This window comes from Phyllostomus hastatus, unplaced genomic scaffold, assembly GCF_019186645.2.
Source record: "Phyllostomus hastatus isolate PE091 unplaced genomic scaffold, TTU_PhHast_1.1 phas_scaffold_78, whole genome shotgun sequence".
NCBI lineage: Eukaryota > Metazoa > Chordata > Mammalia > Chiroptera > Phyllostomidae > Phyllostomus > Phyllostomus hastatus.
Genome location: NW_025334041.1, coordinates 98,863,048 through 98,882,165, shown reverse-complemented (window position 1 = coordinate 98,882,165; position 19,118 = coordinate 98,863,048). Strand labels below are relative to the sequence as shown.

Sequence of the window (19,118 nt, the reverse complement as noted above, 5' to 3'; positions counted from 1 at the left end):
GTAAACAGTCATCTGCTAGTTTTTTCAAATATAGGTAATGTGCTCTTTTTTGTTCTGTTTTCAATTCCCAATACCTATTTTTAGAAAGGCACAACTTCTTTATACAGTGAATTTAAAACATGAGAGTGATTTCTCAGCTGGAAGTAGTAATGATAACATTTCTCCCTCTTGGCTGCTACAGACTCCTAGAAATTCTGGTTGGTGTTTGACAGAGTTTTATTTTGATTGGACTGCAGAGGGAAAATGCTGCACAAAAACACAAGCGTAGTAATTAGCGGTTCTCTTGGTGTCACAGTAATTGATGTAAAATAGACAATTTCATTTCAAATACATGATCTATGGCCACAGAAGCAGCACTTGACTCTGGACCCCTCCGTGCTTTGAACCCCTAATGAGCGTGGTGCGTGGCATCTCCAGCAGGTTTAGTTAACCCTGAGAAGTGCACTTTGTCCTAACAACAGCAGTTCCCCTAAACTAAAGTCAAAAGCTAGCTTGAAAGCTGAATGATATTTTCAAAATCAGTGAGTAAACATCATGTCATAAAGCAGAACCATACAGAAGATTCTCTAATCACAGAATCATAGAATTATAATCCTGACAGTGTCCCATTTTCAAGGTAAGCAAGTGGGTAAAATCAGATGAAACCATTGTTAAATTGTGCCAAGCCTCCTTGTGAAAGTTGAACATATATATTTAGACCAATTGAGTAATTAGTTATTTGTGGGGGGTATAGTTCAGATTTTCCTGTTAGATGATTAAAATGGGAAATAAATGTAGATAAAAGATGATCGGTGTTTTTCTTGACTGTGTTCAGCAGAGGATGCGAAAAGAGCCCTTTTTCTTTTCCAGCCTTGCCTTACACCCAGATAAAACTCTCGTTGCAACTGGCCAAGTTGGGAAGGAGCCATATATATGTATATGGGATTCCTATAATGTCCAGACCGTGTCTATCCTTAAAGATGTCCATACGCATGGAGTCGCCTGCCTGGCTTTTGACTCAGATGGACAGGTGTGTATCTTTTTCTATTTTCATTTTCTTTAATGATTTCTCATAGGTTGCTTAGAATTATGATTCCCGTAGCCTATAGACTTAGAAGGTCTATCAGCCCTTGCTGTCGCCCCTTGGCAGCCTCTGAGGGTCTTCATCTGTTTGAGCCTTTTCCGAGCTTGTGGCACTGACACCCAGCCCTGAATAAGCCCATTGAGGTCTGTCCCCACTCTCAGCATCTGGTTAAAAAGCCTCAGGGAGGAAGTCCTGAACTCATGCTGACCACGTCCATCATGACTCAGCAATTCTGCTCAGCAATTCCGCTTTGTCTTCCATTGTTAGCTTCCTATTTGGAATAAGGGTTGGACCAAACCTGTTCCACAGACCTCACACCCTGAGCATCACCTTGGTTCCCCTTGCTTTCAGAAGATTACCTCATCTCCTAATAATCCACTGAGAAGGTTCTCTTGGACTGTTTCCCTTGAGGTCACTTCTAACAAAGTCTCCTTACCCACTCCCCCAGAATTCAGGCAGTCGCTGCTGCGTGTGTGTTAGTTTTACAGTAGCTCTGACGTTCATCCTCTCCATCCCTTCCTCTCTGCCACCATCCTGTAAGTTCCAACTCCGTGTCTTACCTGACAGCTTAAACAACCTCGTAACTGGTCTCAACACAGTAAATTTCTTGATAATACATCTCACGAACTGGAAAAAGAAGTGTCAGAGAATTGTTTAAAAACAAGAAACCTTAGGGTACCCATTGAACCAAGTCCACATTTTGTAGCTGGGCATTCCAGGCTCACCAGCTTCTCCAGCCTTGCCTTCACTATCCCCTTGTGGTCGAACTGGACAGGTGAGCAGGGGTCCTCCACCAGCCCTTGCTCTTCGCACCTGTGGGCCCCCTCAGGCTGTCCTGTCTAGCCTCTTTGCCCCTTAAAGTAACTCATTCTTCCACAAACTTCATAGGTCTTCATGAAGCCTTCCCAGTGGCCCCAACAAGGTTTCTGTCTTTTCCTTGACTTCCAGCAACACTTGGCAGAAAAGGTTTGGTTATATGTCACAGAGGTCGATTGTATCTCAATTTTAAAACTATGTTGGGGAAAGGAGTGGAGATATCGAGGGGTCATTCCTGGCTCCCACTGCCTTGCCTCCCCCCCCCGGCCTTGTCCGTGTTCCTAGGCCACTTTTACTCTTTTTTTTTAAACCTTCTGCATTTCTGTCAGGTAATGTCTTCAATCCAATTTTTGTCAAAGTTCAGAATTCTGTAAGCCTGTGCTGTGGAAAGACCTGTCAAATTATTCACAGATGCTTGACCAAACTTGAAGTTTTGTATGAAGTCCAGTGGATTGTAAGACTTGACCTGGTTTGAGTCACTTTTTAAAATTAACATTGGCGTACCGGCATTCTACTTTGAGGGAGTAGTGATCATTATTCATTTTTCTTTCCAGAACCAGATTCACTACAATGTAGACCTCTGGCATATCTGTTTTTGATTTTACTACATTGTAATCTCATCTAATTTAGTGAGGATAATGCCTACATTCCATTGCATATCTACATCTAAAGACAAAAAGCTGGTTAGTGACTTTTGTTTGAAGTTATGGACTTCCTGACTAAACTGAATGAATGTGTCAGGACGCACATGCACATACAGGTGTAAATGTGTGCTTGGATGCATTCTTAAATTCACATTCTCAATCTGATTTTGGTTGCGTTTTTCTAGCAAACATTCTTTATCAGAATCGGTTCTAAAGCAATAATATTCGACCTTTTCCATCTCATGGCACACAAACTAATTGCTGCAATTCGGGAGCACACCATAATTTTTGCCAGTCTGACAAAAAATAGGTATGATTTTGATTCATTCATATCGGCTGGCTGTTGTCATTTTGTTTGACAGTCTAAGGGAAGAGAAGTGCCCTTGACTAAATAGGTAGGTATTGCACATTTTAAAAATTCTTGTAGCACACCAGTGTGCCACAGCACGCTGGTTGAAAATTGCTGTTTTAAAGCATGACAACAAAAATATAAAGTGACTGAGGGAAGTCAGCTTTAACCTTTAGTCTTCCTTTTGCAGTGTCGGGGTCGGGTGGAGTCAGGGTGCTTCAGTCAGTTGAGGAAAATAACCTCCTATGTGCTTACCATGACGGACGTCCTGGCTTGCTGAGCCTGTTTCTTCAGGTCTGCCTCATTCCCTAGACAGAGTTCACTGGGACCAAGTGATATTTAGAAAATGACAAGTGGCCCATCCCCTCTCAAGCAACAAAGGGAATATAAATGCTCCTCAGGTAGCTGTGGGGTCTGTCACTACAAATGAATAAAATAGATTCCTTTTGGCTGTGTCTCAATAATGTGGGCTTTACTTTAGTGAAAGGTAAGTTAAATTTTCCTTTCTCTTGAGGACAAATTCTGATATGAACCCAAAGAATGTGGACTGGAAGATGAAGTGCCAGTTTCCTTTTACTAAAATTATGTATTCTTCTTGAGTCATTTGGGATGTTTGTGAAATTATGGAAATTAAGGAGAATGAAAATAATATTAATGTATGGGATTTCTCCTTTATTTGTTGGTCAGACCCTTTAATTCTAGCAGTTCGTTGAGGCTCCCACACTATAAAATCCTAAACTGTCTTAAATCTCACATTAAGATCTTAAATTTAAAAAATAAATTTAAACCCTGCCTTCAAGTTCTGTTTCTATGGTTTCCAATGTCTAATCAGAGATTCATGAGATTTTTGCACATATGTTTCTGTGTTTAAGAAGGATAATTGAGTTGTAACTGATAGGCTTTTGAAATTTCAGTATATATGCATGGAAGTCATCTGTGATAGCTTTTTTGGATTTAAGATGGATCTTGAGAAATTATTTTTTTCATCATAAGCACAAAGCTTGGCCCATAATAGGTAATCAGTTACCATTTGTTGAAAGGGAGCATGGATAATGGGAAATCTTGCCATCATTTTTAGGTATTAAGTTACTGTTCTTATTCTCAGCGTTTAGCCTCTGTGGGATTAGATGCCAAAAACACAGTCTGCATTTGGGACTGGAGGAAGGGAAAGCTTCTGGCCTCAGCCACCGGCCACTCCGACCGGGTAAGAAAACCTTGCTAGATCAAGCCCTACAGATTGTATAACTGGGGAGGGGACTGTGATAGAGTTTCTCGAAGTTCGTAATACTTTTTTAAAGTCAGTTTTCCACGTGTATGTTTTGTCTACATGTTTAGCTTAAAAACTTAGTGTTTTTAAAAAATTAATTTAGGATTAATAGCTATGTTGGCATCTCTTTTGGAGACTGAATGCTTTAAGTTGTTACTGCTTTTCATGGCTTCCTCATAAAATCAAAATAGAACTATATTTGAAATTATATGCAAAGTTTAGATGTATGTATTCATTTAGAAATGGAAGTAGTTGTTATAAATTTATATTCACAAAATATGTTTACAAGCATGTACCTTTGCATCTCAAATGAGCATAAAGACAACTCTGTGGTTCTTTGCTGCACTGGGCACCTTGCGTGTAGGTTGTGGCCGCTTGTCACTCACACAGAAGTGAGTGTGAGAAGTGAGTGCTAGTTCCATGTTGCCATGGCTGGCACGGTGGGATGCAAAGCCAGCATATGCATCAACTGGTGAGAAATTGATTTCTCTAACATCTTGTGTAATGTAAATAACTTGACTACTTGACTGCCTTGATTTTCTAATTAAAAAATAATGACTATGTATGATTGTCTTACGTTGATTCCTAGTTGTTTTGTATTTTTGCTGAATATGTGCCCATGCAGAAGGAGGTCTTAATGAAATATTAATTAAATACTAAATTTTGTCTGAAGTCTCAAAAAACCTTTTTATATGAACAGTGTAGCCTTCCATAGATAATTGTGATATCAAGGGGATCCCATAGTTGTTCCTACACATTGGGGCAAATTGTGCTTGGGGATTAAGTTCTCAGAAAGCCCAGGAGTGACCAGCAGTGGAACTTCCGTGTTGGAAGCGGCCTGGCACAGTGGTTCCCAGCCCTAACAACACATAAATATACTCTAAGGGGATTTTACAGCATCGTGAGTCTTGGGTTCTACCCCCAGGTATTGGTATTAACTTATTGGTATGTAATTGGTAACAAGTTAGCTCTTACTGAACAAGCTGAAAATATTTGCAATTCTTATATTTTGGATGGTACTGCTTCTGTTTATGCTGTGAGCCCATCATATCTTGTAAAGTAAACCGATTGGACTGGATCAATAGATGAATTTCCTGTTGTTTTGTTACTGTATTGTACACTTTCCAGTTAGGGGTAGCTTGTAGGAAGTGCAGTGCTATGCTAGTGCGAATGCTAATTTTAATAGCCTAGAATATTTTAATGAAATAATGTTCTTTTATAACATTGTTCTCCCAGAACCTGTAATTTCTATCACACCTAGTTTTGTTCTTTACTATTGATGCTAATATGAATGATTACTGAATGCTTATGGGCAAATGATTATGTTCACAGTTATTTTAGTGACTAAAATACTTAATCCCCAGTACTCATTTGTATAATGAGTGCTTTACAACCTGCAAAATGATCATATTTACCTTATCTTAATTAACCTCATAACAAAACTGAGTTGGTGTTCCTCATTTTAAGGAAGGCAAGGTTAAGGTTAGAGATGCTAAATATTGCCTGAGCTTGCAAAGCTAAGATGGGTACTTGGACCAGGTGCTCTTTCGTTAGTTCTCTTTCTGTGGTCCATAATTGTTCCTTTCTACCTGACCAAAGGTTATAGGTCTTCCTTCTTTCTCTGATGATTGGCTCGTATTACTCCTTCCTATGTGATGAGAAGTTAGTGGCCTCAGGGCCCTGTGGTCTAGATGCTGGCCCTGGCAGTTGATTCTTTTTTCTGTTAGAGCTTCAGAGAATGTGGTCTGTGGGCCACCTGCATCAGAATCTCCCACGGTCTGTTTACAAATGCAGGCGCCTGGACTCAATTTCAGACCCACTAACTCAGGTTCTTTCTGCCAGGGAAACGTGCATGTTAAACAACTGCCACAGGTGATTTGACCCTGAAGGATCATAGTCTTCTCTCCCCTATCCCCCAATAGAAATAGGACTACCTGCAGTCTGCCTGGTAGCTTTTCTTAAAGAATGATAAGTAATGTTAGCAGGTATGTTTGCAGTTCCTTGGAAAACTGAAAATATGATAGCATTATGGATCAGATCAAAATGCCGGCCTTGGTGGGCTTAGTGCCAGGTAAATGACTCTGCCTTATGTTCAGGAATATTAACTTCTGTGATACCAGAAACTGTTGGCCACATTTTCCTACTCAAAATGAAGCATTTTATAATTCTTTTTACTTTTCATTTAAAAAAACTCTCTCAAAAGTGTTTAATTAGCCTTGTGGAGAGCTATTGAAAATTCAACCAAAAAATTATCCTACATCATCACAATTTATTTACCTTGCATGGACAAAGTTAAAAATATGACATCAGTTTGTTCTCAGTGATTGTGCTTAATTATTACCTCTCTATCCAGGCCTAAGGTAAGTGGAGATGAGACAGTAAAACACGTGTTAGCAATTCCTGACTCATCCTCAGAGTCTAACCCTCCACCTTGCAGCCTGTGCAGGCAACACTGTTCTAGAGTCAGGGCGGAGCACGGGCAGTCGGACTGGTATCTGAAAGAAGGCAAAAACATGTAAGTGACCAACATAGCAACTTTTAATATTTTTTAAACAGATTTTTGATATTTCCTGGGATCCGTATCAGCCAAACAGAGTGGTTAGCTGTGGAGTAAAACATATAAAGGTAAAGTAGTTATCTTTTTCAAATTTTTGGTACCTTGAATGAAAAGTATTTTAGGTGTTTATATACGTAATTTGGTGTTGAGAAACTGCTCGATTTTATATTGTTTTTCTTAAATTTAGAACCCTCGTACCTGCTTCTCCGATCTTGAAGGAAGCTAACATCAGGCATCCTGCCAACACCTTGCGGCTTCCTAAACATTCTGTAGCCTTTGTGCAAAGATCTGATTCTAACCTGAGAATATGTTTGCTGAAATATGGGTACTTGTTGCTTCAGGAGCAGTTGGAGGATCCTTCCTTATGTTTCACACAGCCCACACGAAAGTCTAGAACACTCATTAAATTTGATAAACAGCTGAGTTTGTACTGTGTGAAGGATTAAAAGCTGACCCTCTTTTCAGTCTGCTTCAAGTGGAGCAACTAAAAACATGAAAACAGAACATTCTGTAAGAGAGGCGAAACTGAAATTCTATAGGGATGATCCCAAGTGGTCAGGGAATGGTGGGTGTTTCCGGAAAGGGTGCGCTTTGAGCTGAGCCTTGGTGGGCGGGCGAGTTTGGTAGGGAGAGCTTGGAAGGCAGCAGAACCCAGGGGAGGGCTGGCACTTCAGTCAGGAGTTGATAGGAGTCATTAGTCACCCATGGAATGAATCGTGGGACTGGGGAACAGAAAGGACCTTGGCCCATGACATGTTCAAAGATTATCAGTGTTATCATCACCAAAGGACCTTTTTGTAAAACTTTCTATGAGAACCGATATTTGGAAAGACTTTGGCCACAAAATACACTGTAGTTATTAAATATTAATCAGCTTAATAACTTTTATTAATCAAAGATATGTGTCTGCCAGCATGAGTTTCTGATCTGTCTAAAACATGGCAAGAGCACTGAGTTGTACTTCGAGCCACAAGTAAAGAAATACATGAGCTCATGCTGAGCCCGACTTCCATGAGGCCGGTTGGCTGTCTGGGAGTCTGGGACCCAGAGACCCATCGTCCAACCCACACATTCTACAGTGAGGAAGCCAGGGCCTAGGAAGTTGTATTGAACATTCGTTTTATCTCCCTCCACCTGACTTTGGGGGAGCTACTTAATCTTCCTCTAGGAAAAACTACGTCCTGAATTTATTAAGAGTTACACTGACCAGTAGATGGAACCAGTAGGGGGCCAATAATGTTAACTGCTTTTCCCATTTCCTAGGACCACAGAAATGGTGGTGCAGAGAGGATTTAAATGCGGTCTCTGACTCCCTGTATAGCTCTTCCCACTTAGAAATTATTTCTTTAATGATCTAACTTGGCCTAACTCCCTTTTCCCCAAAACTAGATTTTTAAAAATAATGGATTAGCTGCTTAATTAACAGAACTCTTAGCTTCTTCCTGTTTCTTTCTATCCTTGGTTAATGCTAACTTTCAGACAGTTAAATCTAAGAGCAGAGGAAGAGAAAACCTTGGAACTTCATTTGAAAACACTAAGATCTACTTATCCTGATAAATTTGTTAATTGTGTTTTAGCAGACTTAGGCATTTTTTTTCCTAGGCAAATATAAGGATTTTTACCTCAAATTGAAGAATCTGTAAATGCCTGCTTAGCCATTCTTTTTTTAAAAATTTAATCTTTATTGTGTTTTTCCCTTTACCAGTTAGTCCCCTTATAAAGCCCTCCTCACAGCTCAGCCATTCTTTATTAATTTGTTTAGAAAGAACTCCACATCAAATTTCAACAAACTTCAACAAATTATTTTCACTATCTATATTTTCTTCACTCAATTCTAGGATCCCCACCCTTTCTCCCCACAGGTGCCTAACATCCTGTGAAGGATTCCAGTCACGTGGTGAACACAAAATCTTTGATGCACCCCAAGAAAATATTTCCATGTGAAATTTTTATAGCTAGGGTGAAATCCTTTCTGGTGTTGCAAACAGGTGAATAAATCAGTGATCTGAAATGAGCGCTTGAAAAACAGTAGCAGTTGAGCTTCACTTGCTTGGTTGGTTTTACAGCAAATGAGTGCACCAGGGTTGTGGGTACTGATCCTTCTCCAGTCTCTAGTCAGAGACCGAAGGGACCTTGGCGATTCCCCGGGCCAGATGGACTCCAGGTGACTGACAGTTCTTGCAAAACTTGCGTTACAATCTGTGAATGGGGATTGGAGAAGACAGACAATGACTCTCCATTCGATGCGGGTTTAGTGATGTGTTGTTACCCTCAACTGTCACTGTTTTCCAAACAGAAAGTGCTTCTCAAGAAGTGATCATAGGTCAAAGACTTGCCATTTTTCGGAGAAAACCTCATACCTATCCTGGCATTACATGTATATCTGCCTTTTTAGAGAATCACTTGATTATTTAGAATATTTCATGTTGACATTAATACCATCTGACTGGGTGGTTTTATCAGAAACCCTTTATGTCTGAGGATAATGGTCTCTGCTTTCTTCGGTTGTCTATCTAGAAATAATTCAGTAACTGAGGTCAGAAGTGCACACCCCAAATTAAAGGGATAATAATTACAAAATAATTTCTCTCTTTTTTACCTTCATGCTTGGGGAGACACAGTGAGAAAGAAATGCCTGCCTCAAGGGTCACCACGAACATCAAGTTCTTTGGCATGTAGTTAGGTCTAACAGTTTGTTCAGGTTCAAAGTTAATCCTTAAGTATTAAACATCTTGCCAAAGCTTTTACCTGTCTTTTCCCAGATCTTTTTATTCTTTCTATGTAGACTTGCATGCCTTTTCATAAAAACAGTACACAAAGATTGAGTCACCAGAGTGGTGACTCTTGAATGAGACAAGAATCTTCTTGAATGAGACAAGAATCTTGTATTGTCTCACAAGGGTGCACCTCTGTCTGTCCTGCTCCCTAAGGGCCACCTTCTCCACAGCTGCCTGAGCCCCGGCCCTCCTGGTGGCGCAGCCATCCCAGAGCTGCTTCCCCCAGGACCACACCACCTCCCTTGCTGCCCCCGCCCCCAACCCTGAATCTAGAGGACTGCCATTTTCCCTCTCTTGCAGGCACAGAGTATTAGTGTTGCCACTGATTTTCCTCACACTTCCTGTCACCTAGATTTGCCTAATCCTGCTCTCCTGAACCCCAGTGCAATTTCTTCCTCACCATGGCTCCCAATCCTGCTCTCACTCATCCCAATTAATTCAACGTGTTTTCTGTCTTTGAATTCTCCTGCCACTTGTAGTCGGTCTGAATAGGCTACCTTAAAATGCTCTCTTGTTGTTTTATGTGTATCTTCATTAGATTTAAAGTTCCTGAGGCAAAGATCAAGATGTCAATATTGTGTCATGTATAACCCCCTTGAACCCTTCTTTACCCTCTGTGAGGTGCAAAGGCTCTCTTTTCTCCCCACCCAACAGGGGTAATAATATCTGCCTTAGCTGCTTTTCAAGGGTATTTCGAAGATTAAGTAACTAGACATATGTAAAGAGCCATTATAAACTGTGAGGGACTATGTACATGGCACTAAAGTTGGACCATTTCATTATTTGAAAAAAAAAAAGTATGGCAAAGCAAAATATTTAATTTTTATGTAACAATGGGAGTCTCCCTGCTGCCTTCTAGAAAGTAGTTCAAGCTTTATGCTTATGATTTTCCACCTGAGAAATTATACCACCAAAACTGAAAAGTCTCATCAATTATTTGTCTATATGGAGCTAAGCTTATATTTAAATACATATTTCTATGTAACATTTTTACAGTGAAGATTTATGGTATTTTTAGTTAGAAACAAATTATTTCCAAATATATTTACATTCATCAAAAAATGCCTAAAATGTTAACAGGAGGTTGTAGATAGTTTTAATTTTCCTATTTATCTTTTCTGTGTTTCTAAACTTCTCTACAGTGAACCTATACTAGTTCTGTAATTTGACAAGAAGTTCATCAAACAAAAGCGTGATGATTCATCCACTGTACTCCAACTCTGGGAACATTGACATTTTATATTAAATTACCATTAAACAGTAAAGTTTTGAAATTTTGGAACTTTGAAGATTTTGAAATATTGTAATCTGCTAGTTGGCTAAAATGTTCTGCGGTTCTCTGCTGTCACAGCAAAACAAGTTAAATTACGTGTACCTAGTTCAGCCATAGCAAATTATGTAACATGTATTGAAACATAAGCAAATAAACACTAATAATGACATGCATCGGAAGACTCTATTTTTGGATCTGTTTATTTTATCACTTACTTCCTAGTTTTGGACACTATGTGGAAATGCCCTGACTGCAAAAAGAGGGGTATTTGGCAAAACAGGGGATCTTCAGACCATCCTTTGCCTTGCGTGTGCCAAAGAAGACATCACCTACTCCGGTGCTTTAAATGGGGACATCTATGTCTGGAAAGGGCTCAACTTAGTCCGCACCATTCAAGGAGCACATAGTGTGAGTATTCCCAAGTGGAAATTTGGTAAGATTTACTTAATAAGTTAAGGCCACAAGTCTCTCTATCTTTTCCCCATCACTTGAGGATCATCCAACTCTGCTGAACACTCTCTAAACATGCCTGAAAGATTTCCCAAATTTTTTTGTTCACCCAGAAGAAATATTTCAAAAACACTGTAATTTAATTAGCCTTTACCTCAATTACTAATTGGCCGATTAGTGTTGCTATTCATCAACAGTAGCTCAGCAGAAGACTGGAACTATTTCATTGTTAGTTCCCTCTCACTGACCAGCACTTCTCATACTGGAATGTGCCTGCAAGTCTCCTGGAGATCGTGTTCATGTGCAGATTCTGACTCAGTGTGTCTGGAGTGATCTCACTGCTGCTGGCCTGTGGCTCACCCATTGAATAGCAAGGGTGGGGATAACTGTACTACATCCATTAGTAAGATACATTTTCCTCCCCTCTAGGTCCACATCACAAGCTGTTAAAATTCAAACAGAAACCATGGACAAACTCTCTTTTGATGGTCTGCTCTGTGAGAACAGGGCAAACTTTACTTCTGACTCTCTGCTCAATTTTGACACATATGAAAAAGGTTCCATTGCTCTATCTACAGGTGAATGGAGGTGACATGAAACGTAAAGCCTATTGCAGTGAATAGAAGTGTGGTAAAATGTTACAGGAGGCTTGATATCCCTTTTGCTTATTGCCTCCAAATTGATCCCCTATTACTTATAATAGGGAGAAAAGTTTAAGGAACTCTTAGCAAAAGAACTATGAAATTGTAGACCTTTCATTGTCTTGTATGTTCAAGACCAATTTTCTTGGCTTTGATAATTATGAAACAGCTTTTAAAACAAGAAGTGTTTGTCCTCATTCATAAAAGCAGCTGCCTTAGTAACCTAATTTCTCTTTACTCTGGATCTTAGGTCAACACTGTTCACTTGTAGCACTTTTAAACAGACCAAATAAAATATTTTTCTGCAGAAAAACATCTTTAAATTAGGATGTTTTTCTGAATTAAAGTTTCCTTTAAATTAGGAAACTATTTCAGATGTGAAAAAGCGTCTTCAAGGATGCATCAGCTACCACCACTAAAACTGATGCTTTCGGTCAGGCTCAGGTGGTGCCTTCTGGAGTTCATGGAGATGTGGAAGTGCTTATGCTCCTGGCCAGAACATCTTTACTTGATTATTTGGGCAGCAATTTACATGAAACCCCTCCAGTGTTTTACTTTTCTTTATAGTGATCAGTTGTCACATCTTTTCTTCATAACGATCACTTGTCTGATTTAACCAAGGAATTCTGAATGATTTTTTAACAACCTGCCATCAGTTTAGTAATGGCAAAGGATGTCTTGAATCAATTGGCTATGGCGGTGATTATCATTAATTTTTAATCCAGCTAAAATAAAGGGCACTCTAAATGGCTGCTTGTTTTATTGTCAGGATTTCAGCAGAGAACAGGGATTTGTTTTGATTTTCAATCATCAAGACTCACTCTCCATCGCTGTCCAGAATGGTGGCAGCACTGAGTGTTATCTGCCTTAATTGACAGGCTGGGATCTTCAGCATGTATGCTTGTGAAGAAGGCTTTGCCACCGGCGGACGTGATGGGTGTATACGACTGTGGGATACTGATTTCAAACCAATAACCAAAATTGATCTCAGGGAGACAGAACAAGGATATAAAGGTAATATGTGTATTAATGCTTACCCATAACTGTAAGTGTTAAATGCCAGATGACGTTCTATATTTATATTTATTTTCCTATAACCATCAATTCCACAGAGGACTTAAGACAGTTTACATAACTATATCTAATACAAGATCAAAAGTAAGTTAAAAATAAATGGGTGCCCCTTTTTTCTAAACTGCACGAAGGTATCTGTATGTACGAGCAGTGGTCCTGCTCGAAGGCAGACACAGTGGTAAAACTACCGAGTGTTATCCTGGGAAGTGGTACTTTCACTTATAAAAATGGGAATGCTCTGGACCCTAAATGTGACCACACCCAGCCTCTGAAAATAAATAAGCAAATAAATAAATAAGTGATTGGAAAAACAAGACAAATTATTTTTTTTAAATAGCTTTTAAGTAATAGCTGCCATATTAGTAGACGGTTAAGAGCATTGGCTCAGAGTCAGGAGGCCTGCATTCAGTTCCAAATTTTACCTGTGGAAGATTTGAGATCTCGGTCAGATTTCTTTACATCCTCTGGGCTTCCTTTTCCTCCTCTGTAAAATAGGGGTAATACTAGCACCAACTTCATGGAATTGTATGAGGATTAAATATACTCTCAAAGTGCTACGTCATCGTGCACAATCAGCATTCAATAAATGTGGGCTATTACTAGAATATATTGGGTATATGTGTACCAAAAAATACACAACAGTTTATATGTTTTTAAATTCTCATGATAGGCTTATTATCTCACTTTTACAGATAAGGAAGTTGGGGCTGAGAGTAAAGAGGAGAATGTAAATAGGAAAGATAAGCTGAAGTCACATGTGATGTTAATACACTAAGCATGTGTGGGAAGCGCTGTTCATTTGCGGCAGGTGGGCCTCAGATCTGGCCGTGGCTCCAGCAGCCAGCGCTGAGGGAGGGGTGCTCAGTACATGAGTCATGGCGTCCACAGGTAAAAACTTACCCACTGCTCAGGTGAAGGGAAATTACTCCCATAGCTGAAAGGATAGAGAAATTTCCTGAGAATCTTCCTAGACAAGATTTTGTGACATGAGACCCAGAGTCCTTAAACGGCCTGACGTGAGCTGTTATTCATTGGGTGGTTTTTCCTGAAGCCCCTCCATGTGGGCTGCGGGCTGTGTGGCCACAGCAGTTCTTCCACAGGCCACCCTGTGTGGCCTGCTCTCCGCTGGCCTGGGGAGAGTCCAGAGAACTAAGAGAAGAATGCACAGACTACCTGTCCTTTGGGCCATCCTCCTTAAATAATGTTGTCTTCAACCTAATCTTTCTTTCTTTTTTTAATAGATGCAAATAATCTTTTTTTAAAAAGATTTTATTTATTTATTTTTAGAGAGAGAGGAAAAAAGGGATAAAGAGAGGGAGAGAAACATCAATGTGTGGTTGCCTCTTGCATGCCCCCCACTGGGGACCTGACCCACAACACAGGCTTGTGCCCTGACTGGGAATCCAACCAGCAGCCTTTTAGTTCGCAGGCTAGTACTCAGTCCACTGAGCCACACCAGCCAGGCAACCAAATGTTTCTTAAAAAGTGAGCAACAGAAAAGTGAGCAGGCTATTGTACTTCCTGTATACCCAGAATCCAGCTGCCTTGAATACTTTGTATTTTTTAAGTTTTTTTAAAAGTATATTTATAGTCTACTAATCTAGACATTGGGTTGTTATTTTCTTATGGAAGCTTAGGATCCTAGCGTGGATATGTGTCTGAATACCAGGCACAGGGGATAATGTGGAAAGTTACCAAATTTAGTGTCCACTTCAGCGCATTGACCAGGAGACAGTGAAGGCCCTTAAGTTGTCTGCTGCAGAGTGTGAGCCAGTGCACCTTTATCCAGAAAAATACTCAAGCAGATAGAAGCAATCACGAACCCAAAGAAATGTAAAAATTGTTAGAAAAAGCTGTCAAAATGTTTGACCTTGAACTATGAAACTTGAAGGTAAACTGGAAACAAAACTTAGATAACTCAGTAGATGGGATGATGGACCGTACCTGGCTAGATGTTGGGGAGTAGCACCCAGAAATGATGACTCCTTTTTGGCAGTGACTTTATCCAGCTCATGCAAAAATCATATCACGTAATTAATGTATAGATTTTAACATGTGGGAATCAGGGAAAAAGCCACATTTACCCTGCTATACTTTTCTCCCTGACCTGGGGCTCTTAAAGGAGAGTTCAGGAACTGGTTCAGGATGAGCATTCTCATGACCAGGGGTTCACATTGAACCCCTGGTTTTAATGAACCAGATCATGCTGCAGTTTGAGCTCAAGGGACACGTAAGCAGGGGCACTGCTCCTCAAATGGCAGCCTGTTTCTTGCCAGCTCCGTCATTTTTGCAATTGCTACTCATTACCAATACTCTTATTTACTTAATATGTTACTTAAATTGATGTTAATAGGTCTTTCTCTGTTTTTATACCTCATAAGCAATATCTTTAAAATTATGGCTTTAATATCCTATTGTATGTATTTGTATACATACACACACATATATATTTACTGATTAAAGTAAGTTCTAACTATTGAAATAATAAATTTTGTCCATGTGCACCCCCTGAGCAGTGCCTTTGCCTGTCACACTTTTGGCAGCACTGACAGAAGTCCATTAGGTACTGTCAAACTCTCAGAGAAATGCTGAAGTTTATTCCAACCCTCAGTGGAAAATTGGGATAAATGTCTAATGTCAAAGGAACTAAAGGCTTTTGGTTGAAATGTTGGTAACAACCCCAAACTGGGCCAAAGTTCCTGAGCTTGTGGGGACAGGACCATGCAGAGGGAACCTGCTGTGATCCTGCATCACCCTCAGAGATGCTTTCCCCTGCCCCCAGTGTCCCAGTGCAGCAGGGGAGGAGCCTGAGTTCAAAGCCACTTTGCGCAGTCATATCAGCTTCTGTGAGGTGACCTCTGAGGCCCGCTGCTGGGGCCACCCTGTGTCGGGCCGCCCTCTGGGGCATGAGAAGGTAGGACTGAGGTCTGAGTGAGAAAGGAGACCCAGCACAAATAAAGGGGTTAAAAGAGTAGGATTTGAGGGGAGAATTAAAAGTAATTTTTAAAAATATATTTTATTCATTATGCTATTACAGTTGTCCCATTCCCCCCCCCCCCATTATTCCCCTCCGCCCTGCATACCCCTCTTGCCCGCATCCCCAGCTTTAGTTCATGTCCATGGGTCATACATATAAGTTCTTTGGCTTCTACATTTCCCAACTATTCTTACCCTTCCCCTGTCTATTTTCTACCTACCATCTATGCTACTTATTCTCTGAACCTTTCCCCCCTCTCCCCCTCCCACTGCCCCACTGATAACCCTCCATGTGATCTCCATTTCTGTGGTTTTGTTCCTGTTCTAGTTGGTTGCTTAGTTTATTTTTGTTTTTTTGTTGGCTTTTTTTTTTAGGTTTGGTTGTTAATAGTTGTGAGTTTGTTGTCATTTTACTGTTCATATTTTTGACCTTCTTTTTCTTAGATAGGTCCCTTTAACATTTCATATAATAAGGGCCAGTTGGCAATGAACTCCTTTAACTTGAACTTATCTGGGAAGCACTTTATCTGCCCTTCCATTCTAAATGATAGCTTTACTGAATAGAGTCATCTTGGATGTAGGTCCTTGCCTTTCTTAACTTGGAATACTTCTTTCCAGCCCCTTCTTGCCTGCAAGATTTCTTTTGAGAAATCAGCTGATAGCCTAATGGGAACTCCTTTATAGGTAACTCTCTCCTTTTCTCTTGCTGCTTCTAAGATTCTCTCCTTATTTTTAACCTTGGCTAATGTAATTATGATGTGCCTTGGTGTGTTTCTCCTTGGGTCCAACTTCTTTGGGATTCCCTGAGCTTCCTGGACTTCCTGGAAGTCTATTTCCTTGGCTAGATTGGGAAAGTTCTCCTTCACTATTTGTTTAAATAAGTTTTCAAATTCTTGGTCTACCTCTTCTCCTTCTGGCACCCTTATGATATGGATATTGGAATGTTTAAAGATGTCCTGGGGGTTCCTAAGCCTCTCCTCATTTTTTTGAATTCTTGTTCCTTCATTCTGTTCTGGTTGAATGTTTCTTTCTTCCTTCTGCTCCAAACCGTTGATTTGAGTCCTGGTTTCCTTCCTGACACTGTTGATTTCTTGTAGATTTTTCTTTACTTCACATAATGCAACCTTTATTGCTGCCTGGGACTTTTTTATGCTGTTGAAGCACCCAGTGAGTTCCTGGAGCATCCTGATAACCAGTGTTTTGAAGTGTGCATCTGATGGGTTGGCTATCTCTGTCGCTTAGTTGTCTTTTTTCTGGAGCTTTGAACTGTTCTTTCATTTCGCCATTTTTTTTTTTGACTCAGCAGGCCTGTTACATGTAAGGGGCGGAGCCTTAGGTGTTCACTAGGGCGGGGCAACCCAGTTGCTGGGTTGTGACGCTGTATGTTGGGGAGGGGTCTGAGAGGGAACAATGGTGCTTGCTCTGCTCTATGCTGGTTTTCAGTCATTTCCCCTGCTACCCACAAGCAAATTGGGCCCTTCTGGTGCTGATTCCCATGTGGGTGGGTTTGTGTACATTCTAGGACCCTGTGGGTCTCTCTACTGAACTCTTCTGTGAGGCTGGGAGTTTCTCCCACTGCCGCCTTAACCCCCACAGGTGTTTTCAGTCAGAGGCTTTGAGGCTTTATTTCCCTGCACTGGAACTGTGGGCTGTGTGATCTATCTTGCTGCCCAGTTGTTCCTCCCAGTTTATCTGCACACAAATGTGGAACCACCCACTCCACCAACCACTGCCTCATCCAGTCCTCCAGCCTCCGCCTTGACAAGAGTCTTCTCCACCCAGCTGCCTGTCTTCATCCCTCCTATGGGTCTGGGTGAATGTTTCTTCTTTAACTCCTTGGTTGTCGGACTTCCATACAGTTCAATTTTCTGTCAGTTCTGGTTATTTTTTTGTTTTTAAATTTGTTGTTGTCCTTCTTTTGGTTGTGCAAAGAGGCACAGTGTGTCTACCTACACCTCCATCTTGGCCAGAAGTCTCTTGGGTAAATTAAAAGCAATTTAAATGTAAATAGTTTTCTGGTCCAGCTTCCCCTTCAGCCAGCCAATACCGTAGCCTTGGTTCTCTGAGATTTATTTGCAGCATATGGGGCAAAGAAGAGTGAAGGGAAGGGAGAGAAAGAGGGGAGGACAGGGATGGAACAAGAGGAAGAAGGCCAGGTAGACAGAAGTTCGGGTGAACTTCATCCTGCCCCATCCCACCTCGAAAGAAGCCTTGGCTTTCTCCTCCACCTTACTCAGGCTCTCTGCCTCAAAATTGGAAACAAAGTGCATTTGAAAGGAGTGGATTCAAGCAAATCAATGCTAGAACTTCCTTGCTCTTGATTTGGACATGAAGCTACATGCTTGAATGGTTTTATTCTTGTAAGAATTTCTTGACATAAATGAGCTGCCTTCCATATTTTCATTGTGTAGCAATGACTCATGAATTCATTTCCATGGAAATACAGTGATTTCTTGTTTTACTCAGTCAAATAGCTTTCTATACAAATTTCGCAGGAGTATTAATCATGGCCACATCCCAATTCCTGTGACACTATACTGATGTTCTTACTCCTTAAATTTTTTAAAAATTATATTTTATTGTTAATGCTATAACAGTTGTCCCATTTTTTCCTCCTTACCCTCTTTCCCCCGACTCCCTCAAGCAATCCCCACACCTTTGTTCATGTCCATGGGTCATGTGTATATATTCTTTGGCTACTCTATTTCCTATGCTGTACTTTACATCCCCATGACCGTTCTGTAACTACCAATTTTTACTTCTTAATCCCTTTACTTTTTTTCAATCAATCCACCTGACCTCCATCTTATCTGGCAGCCATCAAAATGTTCTCTGTATCTATGATTCTGTTTCTGTTCTGCTTATTTGTTTATTTCGCTTTTTTTAGATTCAATTGTTGATAAATATGTGTTTAGTGCCATTTTATTGCTCATATTTTTGATCTTCTTAAAGAACTACTATTAACATTTCATATAATACTGGTTTGGTGATGATGAACTTCTTAGCTTGTTCCCATCTGGGAAGCTCTTCATCTGTCCTTTGATTCTAAATGATAGCTTTTCTGGGAAGAGTAATCTTGGTTGTATGTCCTTGCTTTTCATCATTTTGAATATTTCTTGCCAGTCCCCTCTTGCTTGCAAAGTTTCTTTTGAAAAATCAGTTGTCAGTCCTATGGGAACTCCCTTGTAGGTAACTAACTGCTTTTCTCTTGCTGTTTTTAAGATTCTCTGT

The 19,118-nt window shown here is 40.3% G+C and overlaps 1 protein-coding gene across 1 annotated transcript in view; it reads left to right on the top strand.

Annotated features, from left to right (window-relative positions):
* LOC123811340 (echinoderm microtubule-associated protein-like 6) overlaps positions 1–19,118 on the top strand; it is a 126,890-nt gene that overhangs the window by 81,884 nt on the left and 25,888 nt on the right. Inside the window, exons 3-7 of the mRNA XM_045827296.1 lie at positions 850–1,009; positions 3,978–4,076; positions 6,696–6,764; positions 10,969–11,154; positions 12,716–12,851. Coding sequence (XP_045683252.1) covers positions 850–1,009; positions 3,978–4,076; positions 6,696–6,764; positions 10,969–11,154; positions 12,716–12,851 — 650 coding nt within the window. The remainder of the gene's footprint in view (positions 1–849; positions 1,010–3,977; positions 4,077–6,695; positions 6,765–10,968; positions 11,155–12,715; positions 12,852–19,118) is intronic.